This window comes from Betta splendens, chromosome 24 (assembly GCF_900634795.4).
Source record: "Betta splendens chromosome 24, fBetSpl5.4, whole genome shotgun sequence".
Lineage (NCBI taxonomy): Eukaryota > Metazoa > Chordata > Actinopteri > Anabantiformes > Osphronemidae > Betta > Betta splendens.
Window position 1 is genome coordinate 4505192 of NC_040901.2, and position 12750 is coordinate 4517941.

The 12750-nt window shown below is 45.4% G+C and overlaps 1 protein-coding gene across 8 annotated transcripts in view; it reads left to right on the forward strand.

The window, feature by feature from the left end:
• The window catches only part of flrt2 (fibronectin leucine rich transmembrane protein 2), a 104439-nt gene extending 92144 nt beyond the window's left edge, over positions 1 to 12295 (forward strand). For 6 of the 8 annotated variants that reach the window (XM_029140663.3, XM_029140662.3, XM_029140664.3 and 3 more), the window contains one exon: positions 5810 to 12295. In XM_029140663.3, the coding sequence (XP_028996496.1) occupies positions 6243 to 8225 (1983 nt within the window). In that variant the 5' untranslated portion in view covers positions 5810 to 6242 and the 3' untranslated portion in view covers positions 8226 to 12295. Of the gene's footprint in view, positions 1 to 2512; positions 3621 to 5809 lie in introns of those variants that run through there. The other 2 variants (XM_029140661.3, XM_029140666.3) reach the window with 2 other exon arrangements.
• Positions 12296 to 12750: the final 455 nt, after the last annotated feature.

The following is a 12750-nucleotide window of genomic DNA, read 5'->3' on the forward strand; positions in this document are numbered from 1 at the left end:
TTCCACTATCCGACAGTGAGATGCTGATGTTTCCAGAGAGGTGTAGTCAAAGCCTGACGTCGCTGGCACCTTTGAAGTGCCTGTCGGTGTCCAGATGTAAATTCACGCGGGCTGGAATGTGATAAGCTAATGATGTCCCTGGAGACCGGGGCGAATGGAACCGAGGGAGCAACATATCTGCGTATCTGAGTAGGCCGTTACCCGCCTTTAATGCCGTTCGAGGCCTGAGCCGGGGCAGATGGACACAGGCGGCTTTGATGTGCGCCGGGGTCGTGTGTATCTACAGCGTTATCAAGGTACACAAGCATGTAGAGTAAATACTGCCACACCAAAAGCTGCGGGAAGGTCTCTGGGAATGTGGAGCCGGGGGGATTTCCAGTTTGAGATCCAGGAGGAGAGTGTAGACTGAAATATGTTCCTGGATTTATGTTTTATATGTTAAACATTACAGTGGATCTTCAAGAAGCCAAATCTGTGGAGCTTTATTTTGTATTTTTTGATCTCTGGATGCAGATGTACTTTTTATAGCTCTTTTTTTTAGTTGCACAATAATAAACTAATTTAATTACCGCCCTGGATAATGGCTTGAACATATTTGCCTATAGGGCCCGTCCTGCATCCACATAAATGTCAGTTTCCTATGTTTGCATGCCAGAAGGAGACATTCCTTTCCACCGACCAGGAGCAGAGCGCACCACTGCAAAACATGTCCATCATGGCGAAAATAAAAATAGGCCGTTTCCTCTGGATTTGTGCAGTAATTCATGCCGTGCACAGTAGCTTGATTTATGAAGGAATTAAAACGCCGGGCCTTGCGACGGCGTCCGTCTCAGACGTGGCAGCCCCAAAATTAAACATGAAAGGCGAAGAACAAGCAAGTTGCCTCGCGTGGTGATGCTGATGCAATGGACGACTTCAGCTGGATTGGAGCGAAATGACGCCGGTGACTTGATCGGACATCGTTTAATTAGTTCTGAATGCTTTGGTGAGTTATATATGGTAAAGTGGGTCAGTAAAAGTCAGATTGATACATCAATTCTATTTGGAACAGAAGGCTGGGGTCAAAGGTGAACGTGCACCTGCTGACCTCCTGCGGCCCCGTGACCCCGTCCTTGGCCATAAACTAACATGGAGTCACAGAACGTGGCTGTTTGCTCAGTCAGACATGTTTGAATTCTCATTTTGTCAATAATTTACATTTCTTTTCCCGTGTGAATCCAAACATCCATCGAGCAGAGTGACTAAAAGTAAGGATGTTGCTGCATAATTTCCAAATGATGGAAAGATGTTTATTAATAACAAAATATGTAAAAACTAAATGTATTGTTTTTTGTCAGACTGCAAAATATCCTACAGTACATAAATCTTCTGAAATCAACTTATCTTGTTGACTTAATGGAAACAGGCTTACTGTATATAGCTTCAATATAATGGGCCCTTTTTTATTTTTAGAGCACTTCAGTATCTCAGTATTTTGAAGCAGATTAATTAAATGCTGAGAGTTTCTGATTGTATTGAATTTCTAAACAAACAATGTGATCAGACTGGGCATGCTTTACTTTTGATTGGAGTTCTCCAGGCTCCTTTTTTATATTATGAAGCACGTACTGTACTCACGATGGAAGCCCTCTGTGTCCTTAGTTCATTAAATGGATTCAATATTTAATACACTTAATTCATTAATTACAGGTTAAATTAAGTTGTGGCTGTCGCTTTTCAAAGTGATAAAACCCATGGTCAAGGTTAGTCGTGAATATTTCACTAAACAAAGTTGCTGCAGTATCAGATGTTGCCTTCAACTCTGGGACAAAATGGCATCAGCAGCTGCAGCAGAGTGTTTTTTTTCTTGATGTCAGATGAAGAACTGACTCGCGGCCAGGTCCCTCTTGAAAATGAGTTTGCTGTAACCTCTGTGGGACATCGGACCAGCTTGGAATGATTTACAGTGTAGGGAAGCCGTGTAACGTTCACTGAACAGCAGCTTAAAAAATGAATTTAATGGTAAACGGTCCAAAGTAGAGGTTGTGATTGAAAAATAATAGTGGGCGCTTAATTTGCTCGAAAATGTTTTCAACTGGTCACAAAAGAATGAAGTCAGACCCAAACAAACATGAAAACCACAGTTTTTTTTTTTTTTTTGGGGGGGGGGTCATTACCTGTCTGTGCCCAGGGCCCCATTTTCTCATATTTCGCCCATGAATCTGACTGACCTGTGTGTCACTTATCACACACGGCATTTAAAAGGTGTATAATGAGAGAGAGAGCATGTGTGTGCGCGAGAAAACCGCGCAAAGAAACAGCGGACGCAGCAGCAAAACATATTAACGCTCGGAGACCGGCGACTCGCACTGATGCGCAGGCGCGTGCTCGTTGCCAGCTGTGTCGAGCAAGGGGCGCTCGCGCGGGGAGAGATAGCGAGTAAGAGAGGGTGTGGGGCGCGTGGAGCGCGCGCGGACACGGGCGCGTGAGAGCAGCGTGCTGAATCAGTATCTGCGCCAGGACGCGGGGTAGTCAGATGAAATTACTCAGGCTGTCAGCGTGTGTCTAAATGCTTCAAATCACCGCAAGAAAGCGCGAGAAGTAAAGACTGCGTTTCACGCGGGGCTAATTATCCAGCTTTGATTAAATTTAAAAAAAGCGGAGGTGATCCTTAAAATTCACCTTATAATGTATATGTACTCTAATAAGACTTTTGAGGGACAGTCTGAGACCACGTGAGCCATCAAAGGTCAGATCGCTCCATTTCACTGGTTGCGGCGTCAGGTTTAGTGTTTAAAATGTAAGTGGCAGCGCAGAGTGCAGCGGGTTAAGGTAGAGCAGGCAAATAGCGTGTAGGGATAAAGTGTGTTGAGAGACAAACTATTTTCTGCAGTGTGAGGGCAGCAGGGAGGATCTGTGGCTTAAAGCCATCACAGGGCTGCTGGAGGAGATGCATTCTTTATTCTGAGGAGGGGAGGAGGGACAGGAGGGGAGAGAGAGAGAGAGAGAGAGAGAGAGGTGAGCAGAGCGCGCGCACACACGTCGCACTATCAGCTGAATCCATCTATGACAACAGCTGGCAGGGAGTCCGCGTCTGAGCTGCGGAAACACTAGAGACAAGTTTGAGGTCCACATTAAAAAAAAAACATAGGGAGAGAAAACGAGCGCACCCGGACGGACGCGGCTGGCCGTCATGGCCCGTAGCGGATTAGGCGGCGGACACTTGGGTGAGTGCGTCCTCGCCGCTCGGGCGGAGTGTGGAAGGAGAGATACGGGCGCCGCGATCTCCCCGCTGCCGCTGTCTTCGCTCCGCGCGAGCCGCGGACGGCGCTGAGTTAAAGCTTAAAGGAGCTCCGCTTGGCCGTGAAGCGCCCGGGACCTGGAAAACACACACATACACGTTTTTAAAAAAAAAAAAAAAAAAAAAAGAAAAGGAGGAAAAAGTGCGGACAGACGCGAAGCCTCCTGCAGGAAAATATGCTGCTCAGCGGGCTGCTGATCGGAACCGATCCGCACCAGCGTTACCAAGTGGACCTTTACGCACGGTCACACGGCGGGACCGCGTGAAGGACAGATGCTCAACGGGAAGGAGAAAGTTGAACGCGGTAGCGGGGTTTGTAATGGATAAAGGCTCGCCAAAGGTACGGTGGACCGTTCTTACTAACCCACGACTTAGTTAGAGGCACGCGGAGGGGTCGATTTACAGGTTGAGCGCGGACGTGAGTTGCAGATCAATCGATTACTTTCCGAATTCAGTTATTTAATGAAATGCGTAACGCGCTGGGTGCACCTTGACGCACCGACGGCGTCGCCGACGTGAGACAATACGGTCGGTTTTAGAGATGAATTAAAATGGATTCGCGCGGCGACGAGCTATTCCGTCGAGTCAAAGATCGCAGCGCTGCGAAGCGCCGCGCTCCACATTTTACACCCCCCGAGAAAACCAGTCTCCCCTTTCCACTTCTCAATGCGCCGCACGGTTTTCAATTCCCTCTTTGAAATAATTCATTCAAATGAGCACCGCTCACTGGGCAGGCTTTGAAGTCCACCTGATCCGCCTCTTATCGTCTCCTAAACACCCCATCCATTTGAAACTTTTAATTGCGTTTCTGTGGCCAAATCCAGCTCTAATCGGATTGTCTTGGCCACATATCACAGCGTTCATCTGGTGGTGAGAAACTGTGCTCCTTCGACTGGAAATGAAATTAAGCCTGAAGTAAAAAAAAAAAAGTATTTCTCTTTTTAGCCATTACACTGGTTCGTCCGTCTGCGTCTGCAGTTTACCAGCTTTGGCGTGAACGCATCTTATTTCCGTAAGGTTATTACTTGGTTCTCTTGGTGACATTTTACTTGTGCTGCCATGATAATCTTGGTGCTGCTGCCTTCTGCTGTTGATTGTGCAGCACATTTTATCGCCTCATGTGGTTGCTTACCCCCCCCCCACACACACACCACCACCACCACCCCTGAAGCTTATTTGATTAAATTTAGCTCTTTCAATTTAGAAAAGTAGATCACAGATGTGTGTCAGAGGATTGTTTCACCAACTCTGCCACAAAGAGCAGAGCAGGCTCCATCTTGTCAACAACCAACAGGGGTCTGAAGGCAAATTGTCATTGTGTAACTTGTATCACGTGTTCCTCCAATTCACAAATATTTAACCTAAGCAAATTTGCTTAAAGACCGGACAAAATTCGAACCGTCTTAGAAATCATGGGGCTCACGGGCTCCTCCCGCTCCTTCACCGATCCTGCGAGACACCTTAATCGGTGCTCGCGGCCATTTCTGTTCTTAACATTTCATTCGCCGTTTCAATTATTGTGTGTCATCCAACATTAACTTCAGGTCGACTGAAAGCTACCAGTGTCGACCGGCATCTTTCAATCGCGCAGGGGAAGGCCTGGAAAATGTTTGATGGCTCATAAAACTTGAAATAATGGATCCGGGGGTCTGCTGTAATCCGGCAGCCTTGTGCTTTACTACAAGCCTCTCCATGCTGAAAAATAGCCTGTATCGATCATTTATCGCAGGTGCTGGACTAAATTATTTCCCGGGCCCATTTCGTCTGACAGCTCATGCATGTCACCACAGCGGAGGAGAGGAGGAGCCCATAAGCAGGGCATCGCTGCATCTCCCTTATTTTGTAAAATGCACATTTCACACGTTGGAATTTGAAATTAATTCGGTGACGGTGTGTTCAGGGTGACGTGTAATAACCAGCTTCTTGCTTGGCCACTGGCAAAACAACGGCCCCTGTTTACTGTAAGCACATGTGTTTACTCGTGTACCTCTGGCTATAATTCCTGCTCAAGCAGAAGGAAAAAAGTCTGTTTCCTTTTTTTTTTTGACTTTTTTCTTTTAGAATATATCTTGTTCAGCCATGTTGGCACACAGATATTTTACATACAGTATACACTTTCTCTGTTTTTTTGCATGTCTTTCATTAAGCTATGTTGCTATTGCTCAGGACCACTGTGAATGCGTTAGTGTGTGTCCTTGCGCTGCTGTATTCTCTCCTTTGATAGAGAGGAAGGGATAAAAGCCTGCTTTATGTCTGTGAAACCGGATGTGCAAGAGCTGTTCTGAATATTTATCAGATGGTTTAACTTCTTTTTTTTTTAATTGCCAGTGCATAAATCAGCAATGGACGATATGTTTGGTTTTCTGTCTTTCTGTTCTGAAAAACAAAGTATGTGAGAAAAAGAAAGATGTGCGTATGTTTGTATATCAACGAGACAAGAGAAGGAAATGAAAAGGAGAGGCCCCTTTTTCTTCTGAGAACAGGCCACCCCTGAAAACACTAATCTAGCATTTCTTTGTTTTCCTACAGGTCTCTGGATCCAAATGTCACCCCCCTTGGACTCTGCCCCAGTCGGGGACCAGCAGTGTGTGACGGATAGGCAAGTGGAGCCTGCGGCGGCTGTCGACTGCGTGGCTTCAAATTGGCCCTGGCTGAGCTCTGTATGGAGCGACGAGTGAAGAGTCCTGGTATGGTCTGATGTCTCAGCATGGATGGAGTCAGTCACAGGACCGGCCACCACTAATGAGACCATCGCTCTTCGGCTGAGGACTAGCATTTACAGGATTACTCCCGCAGTTTCCTACTCTTTTCCCAGCTAACTGCATTATTACTGAACTAGGTGGACTTTTTGTGGGTCTGGTTTTGGTGTATATGTATATATATATATATAAATATATATATATATATATAGACGCCTTTACTTTTATTGCGGCTTCTCTTTTTCCCTTTTTGTTGTTTCACTATGGAGTTTCTTGCTGGACCCTGGAATAAAGATTGGGCTTCATTCTTGCAGTTTTGGTTGACTGTCATCCTAAGCCTCCAAATGCAGTTCAAGCCAGGTGCTTCTTGCCCGGAGGAGTGTCGTTGTGACAAAGCATTTGTGTACTGCAATGAACGCAGCCTGACGTCAGTGCCTCTAGGGATACAGGAGGGCTACAAGGTCCTTTACCTGCATAACAACCAGATCAACAATGCTGGCTTCCCTTTGGAACTTCACAATCTGGCCTCTGTGGAGACTGTTTATCTTTACGGCAACCAACTTGATGAGTTTCCCATTAATCTTCCCAAAAACACGAGGGTTCTGCATCTACAGGAGAACAATATCCAAACCATCTCCAAGGCAGCCCTGGCTCAGCTGACTAAACTAGAGGAGCTGCACCTTGATGATAACTCCATCTCCACAGTGGGGGTGGAAGAAGGGGCCTTTAGGGAGGCTCTGAGCCTCAAACTCCTCTTCCTCACCAAAAACCACTTGAGCAGTGTTCCCATTGGTCTTCCTGAGGACCTGAAGGAGTTGCGGTTGGACGAGAATCGCATTGCTGTCATCGCAGAGGAGGCTTTCCAGAATGTGACACGCCTGCAGCGCCTCCTGCTGGATGGGAACCTTCTGACGGACGAGGGCATCGCGCCAGGAACCTTCCAGTTCCTGAACAACCTTCGTGAGTTGGCCCTGGCCCGCAATTCACTCACCTTCCCCCCTCCCCTTCTACCCACCCAGTCGCTGGCTAAACTCAGCTTGCAAGAGAACCAGATTGACCAGATCCCTGTGGCGGCCTTCGCCGGCCTAAACAGGCTTGAAAAACTGGATATCTCCAGTAACCAGCTTCAGACTGTAACCCAGGGTGTGTTTGATAGCCTGTCAAGCCTAAGGCATCTCATGGTGCGTAATAACCCCTGGCGCTGTGACTGCGCAGTGAAATGGGTGGTAGTGTGGCTCAAGTCTTTGCCTTCCTCTATCAACGCCCGCGGTTTTGTGTGCCTGAGTCCAGACAAGGTGCGTGGCATGGCAATCAGAGAGCTCACCCTGGATATTATCGAGTGCCCGGTTGATGCCAACCAGCCGCCCTGGCCCACGCTCCGCTCCACACCCCCTCCTCCACCCACCATCTCCTCTATCACCACCATCATCTCCACCTCCATTAGCACATCCATCCCTTTCTACTTTGACTCACCTTCCCCTCCTTTACCACCAATCCATAACAACCTTCCCGGACCCTTGCCTCCTTACGAGGACCCCCTTCAGATCTCATTCACTGTGGTCAACTCCACCAATATTGAGGTGAGCTGGGTTTCCTACTTCACTGTCACAGCCTACAAAGTCACTTGGGTCAAAAGGGGCCAAAGCCAAATAAACGAAGGGATGCGGGAGAGGACAGTCAGTGGGGGCCAACGGCGTATCAGCCTCACAAACCTGGAGCCGCGGTCTGTTTACCGGATCTGTGTGCATGTGCTGGACACCCTTAACTCTTACAGGCCTGGAGAGGATACTATATGCTCTGAGGCCAGGACCAAGCCTGCCTTGCCTACAAAGCCTCCCGTCAAAGACCGATCTCCTCAGGAGAGCATCCACTCCACACTGCTAATGGCTGGGATCATAGGTGGAGCAGTTCTTCTCATCCTAGTAACGCTGCTAAGCCTGTTCTGCTGGCACATGCACAGGAAGAACCGGTCATCTTCGACCAAGTGGAAATACAACCGGGGCAGGAGAAAAGACGACTACTGTGAGGCTGGCACCAAGAAGGATAACTCCATTCTGGAGATGACTGAGACCAGCTTCCAGATAGTGGCGCTGAACAATGAGCAGCTGCTCAAGGGAGATTTTCGCATTCAGCCCATCTACACGCCCAACGGGGGCATTGGATTTAGAGACTGTCACCTCAGTAACAACAGCATAGCCTACTGCAAGAGCAGCAACGTGCCCAGTACAGAGTTCTGCCACACGTGATGCAGCAGCAAATAGTACAGCTGTTTTCACACACACACACACACACACACACACACACACACACACACACACACACACACACACACACACACACACTTAATAATACTTGCATAAATACACACATAAATCATTTGTGTAGACAACAAAAAACATAAAAATTCTAGTCAAATATAACTGTACTATATATTTCCAAGTTCTGTCTAAAATGTAATTTATACTGTGGATAATAATGTGGGATTCTCTGCTATCTTTTTTATTCTTAGGAAAGGAGATACAAGTGTTTCTTTTTTTATAACCAGCAGGGTTTTGAAAGTTGTTTTAAATGGTCAGTACTGTACATGAACATGGATTTGTACAATCACAGCACCCCGGGTGCAGCTTCTAACGAACGCTGTCAGCCTTGGAAAACGTTGGCGCTTAGAGGGCTGGGATCCTTTGCTAACCACAGAAGCAAAATACGACCTTTCCGCGCTTTAACACGCTGCAACACCCCCCCTCCCCAGTACAACAGAACAGTAGTAAAAGAGAAACACAGCACAGGGAAAGGCTGCTAGGAACACTGCTGGTTAGGGCACTGTGGGAACACGACACTGGCGCTTTGGTGGCACGTTGTAAAAAAACAACTGAAGTGCACTTTCATAAAGGCAGCGCGGCAGGAAATGAGCAGAGGTGGTGATCACATGTAAATGATTGTGGACAGTTACCAGTGGAAAGGCTGGAGTGAGATTTCCCTAAAGTGTCTTCACGCTAAAAGCATCTTTGTTCTATTGATGTACAGTCGAACAAAAGTGGGCTTAGTCCAGAGTCGCTTTTGGGAAAAACTCTGAAAACGAATGTGTCATGTTTTTTGAGAGGAGGTGCAAACATGAGCTTAAAAAGCAACAAAGGATTATTGTTCCTAATGAGGTGCACGGATGTGCTGAGACATGCACATCCCTTTGAAGAAATTCCCTAATTTGTTCTGCTTATTTTTCCCCCGTCGTTTTTAGCGAGCGAGGCCACAAGGGGGCAGTTTCATTTAGAGTCATGTTTGGGGCAGAGGAACGCCATTCCATAACATTACTCATAGCCAAAGAGCATTGTTTTATAGTATTGCTCACTGAGCTCCTTAATGATGTGGAATCATTTAAAACTAACAGTGTTTTGGTTGGTAAATGATACAGATTTTCACTTTTGTTATGTATTATAAGGAGAAGGCCTCAGATCTTTTGTGCTTGAGGATGTGTGTGTGTGTGTGTTTTTGTCTGTGTGTGTAAAGTTACACACACACACACACACATAATGCTAATTATACACCCACTTATTTCAGCGTTGTCCCAGCCTTCATTAAGCTTTTTGATCAATTAGGAAATTACAACAATAAGACTGCGCTCCGCCCATAATCCTCACAATGCACAGTTGCGACTCAGCAGCTCATTTAGTGTCTCATCATTTATCCCTTTTGTCTGCGACTGTCCGATTCATTTATGGTTCGCTCACCTGAACAATGCACCTGATCCTTCCAGGACATTAGCCCCGAAAATTATGATTCTCATCTAAGCTACTCTCATTTTCAGCCTTTCTTTCCCCAACTTCGCTGTCTTTCTTTACACCTCTAATCCCGGCGTGGTCTTAATTAAAGCAGTTTTCCTGCCCTTCAGTTCACGGACAGTGGTAGCGGCTCGTTGCATGTGAGGTGCCAGCAAGAGGCCTTCATTATGCACTTCTTAAGACGACTTTATTTGATTTGACAAGATTTTATTTTCAGGGGCCAAGCTTAATGAATTCCCACCATCGAACCCCTGCACCCCCCCTCTTTCTGTTCCTCCTCTCTTCATAATCCTCAACCAAAAAAGGGAGAAAATATGTAGCCCTTATTTTCACTTGGCTGCATGGAGCTCAAGCTGGGAGAGGGCGAGCGTTAACTGTTTGTGAGGGAGGCAGCTTTAGCTTCGGCTACATTGTATACAGTGGAGAGGTGAAAGGAACCGAACATTAGGCAAACTGATCTCTAAGGGCTTACACTTAAAATATTCCAGTGTCAAGATTGATGAGAAAGCAATCTTAATCATTGCAGGAGTTTATCAGATCATGATCATATGGAATTTAATTTAAGATGTTGTCAGTGTACACTGAAATAATGAAACCATGATATTAAGAATTGTTGGTTTTATTTGACATTGTAAGCAGATTCTATGAGATTGAATCATGTTGGTGGAGCAATCAAATAACATATGTACTTGAAAGATCCAATTTTTACATTTGTTAAATCCTTATAAAAACCTTATACAGCAATGAATGGATAACCTTTAGTCTTAAAATCGTCTTTGTAATTAGACAGCTGGCATATTTGTTGTAGATGTATTTCTGTAACATTAACGGCAATAATAGCAACAATACTTATAGAAATAGATCTAAAATGACTAAAGTATTGTCAATGTGGGAGATTCTCTAATGGTTAGATGAGAAGTCTGATGCCACATCCAGGTCTGTTTGCTAAACAAAAAGCTACTGCTCGTAGTAGAACAACATGTCTGATTTCACACTTGGATGATTTCAACAATTGAGCTTCATTGTGATTGTTGTGTCATCTGTAGACATGTTTTGAGTCGTTGGGCTAAGCTAAGCTAGGCTAAGCTAACTGCAGTCTGGCTTGAAATCTTTGTGTGTAATAGTAGAAAAGAAAAAAGTTCAAAATGACCTTTATTTAAACTGGCGTAGAAAGTTTTATTTTAAGCAAATGTGATTTTAAGACTAAGAATTTAAACACGTGTTAAAAGCGTCATGCTGGGTTCATTGTCCACAAGCCCTTCTGTGGTTATCAAAGCATCTCCACTTTTTATTTGACTCTTTTTCTACTAATATCCACATATCAGCAGACCCAATAACACAGATGCACCAGGCTGCCATGACCTTAGCTTTGATCTACCCTGTTTAGCAGTCAGGGCGCTAACTGACTAAGCAACTGACCCTACTGAGAATTCACGTTTGGTTTGCTACATGCTGCACCAGCGAACCATGACCCCCCCCCCCCCCCCATAGAAATACTTTGAACATCGACATAACATACCGTTTGACTATCAGATTTTTTGTTTGTCTTAGATGAATGCCCTATTTTACATACTGATCACATACTGATGAAACAGAACATATAGTATCTCCCCTGTCTGTGAATGTGCAATGGAGACAGATATTTGCCTTACCTTTTATGCAGGACTGAATGATTAGCTGGAGAGAGATTGATTCGTGGCAGGAAGGGAAGGAGAGCGAAAGAAAGCACATTTCCGAAAGATTGCAACAACAGCGGCAACGCTAAATGTAGTAACGGGGAGAACAACACGCGAGCGTGACGCGCGGTAGCTAACAAGTGACCTCGAGTGGCGCGTTGCTAATGTCGAACCAGGCTGGAAAGAGCTTCGGCGGTTGTTTTGCAGCGTACATCACTCTGAATTTTCTACTTGGTTGATGACGCTAAATGCATCAGTACCGTTTCAGGGTGCCGAGAAGTAATTCTCCTCAAAGATCACCGACTCACGTTGACATAATTGTGCTTAATCACCAAGAGGCTAATTAAGACAAAACACGAGTGGATGAAACCGAACACTTAAAGAGTAATCTTTTCTTCCTATAATCAAACCCCTCACTAATATCTATTAGCCAGTGACACTCATCCATGGATGTCTGCATGTACTATATTTAGCTTCATAGCCTTTCATTTAAGTCACACCACCTTTTGGAATTTGAAGTATTCTGTCACCGACTGGTGGTTGAGATACAGCACGAGCAACGCGGCAGAGAGATTCTTACGGTTTGGAGGAAGTGATCTGGGATGTTACGGTGCATGTAAAACGGCAATTCCTGGCTTCTCATCGAGACACTCGCAGTGTTACATTAGCCATCCACACCGAGATGTTTTCTTAGGAACCAAAGTTAAATCTTTTTGTTCTCATGATGAAATATTGATGTTGTTCCATGTATGTGCCTTGAGGATGAACTTACAATGTAAAGTCCTTGAAACCTTTAAATGTTTTTGCACAAACTGTAAATACTTAAGTGAAGCTTTTTGAAAATAAAAGAGCCCTTGGATTTGAGCAATCACTTTTTTTTTATTTTACAAGCGTATTCCCTGTATATGAGAGAGGTTTTATTCTCTGGCCTGTATTGTCCGATCTCACATCCTTTGTCTTTTACATTAGTTCTTTGTGTTGGCATAAGCTGTCAAGCTGTCAGTGGAGAGAGTTTACACAGAAACATGGGCCTTGCTAAATCTATTTTAGGTCAGACACTAGTAATTCTGGGTTAAAGATTTGTGCTTTAGGACACCACGCCAACTTATCCTCTTATTTCTGTATGGGAAGCTTGAAACATCTCAGCGTAGCCACCGCAGCTTAGCGTTCAGCTGGGGAAAATCCAGGGTACACTCTCATTCGACTTGTATGGCACAACTAAATCCCAGAATGGACTGTTTCCCCAAATCCCTGTGTTTAACCAAAGTCCAGCCTTTTTCCTCCCCGTGACCACATCCCGGTTTTGCCTTTGCAGCCTC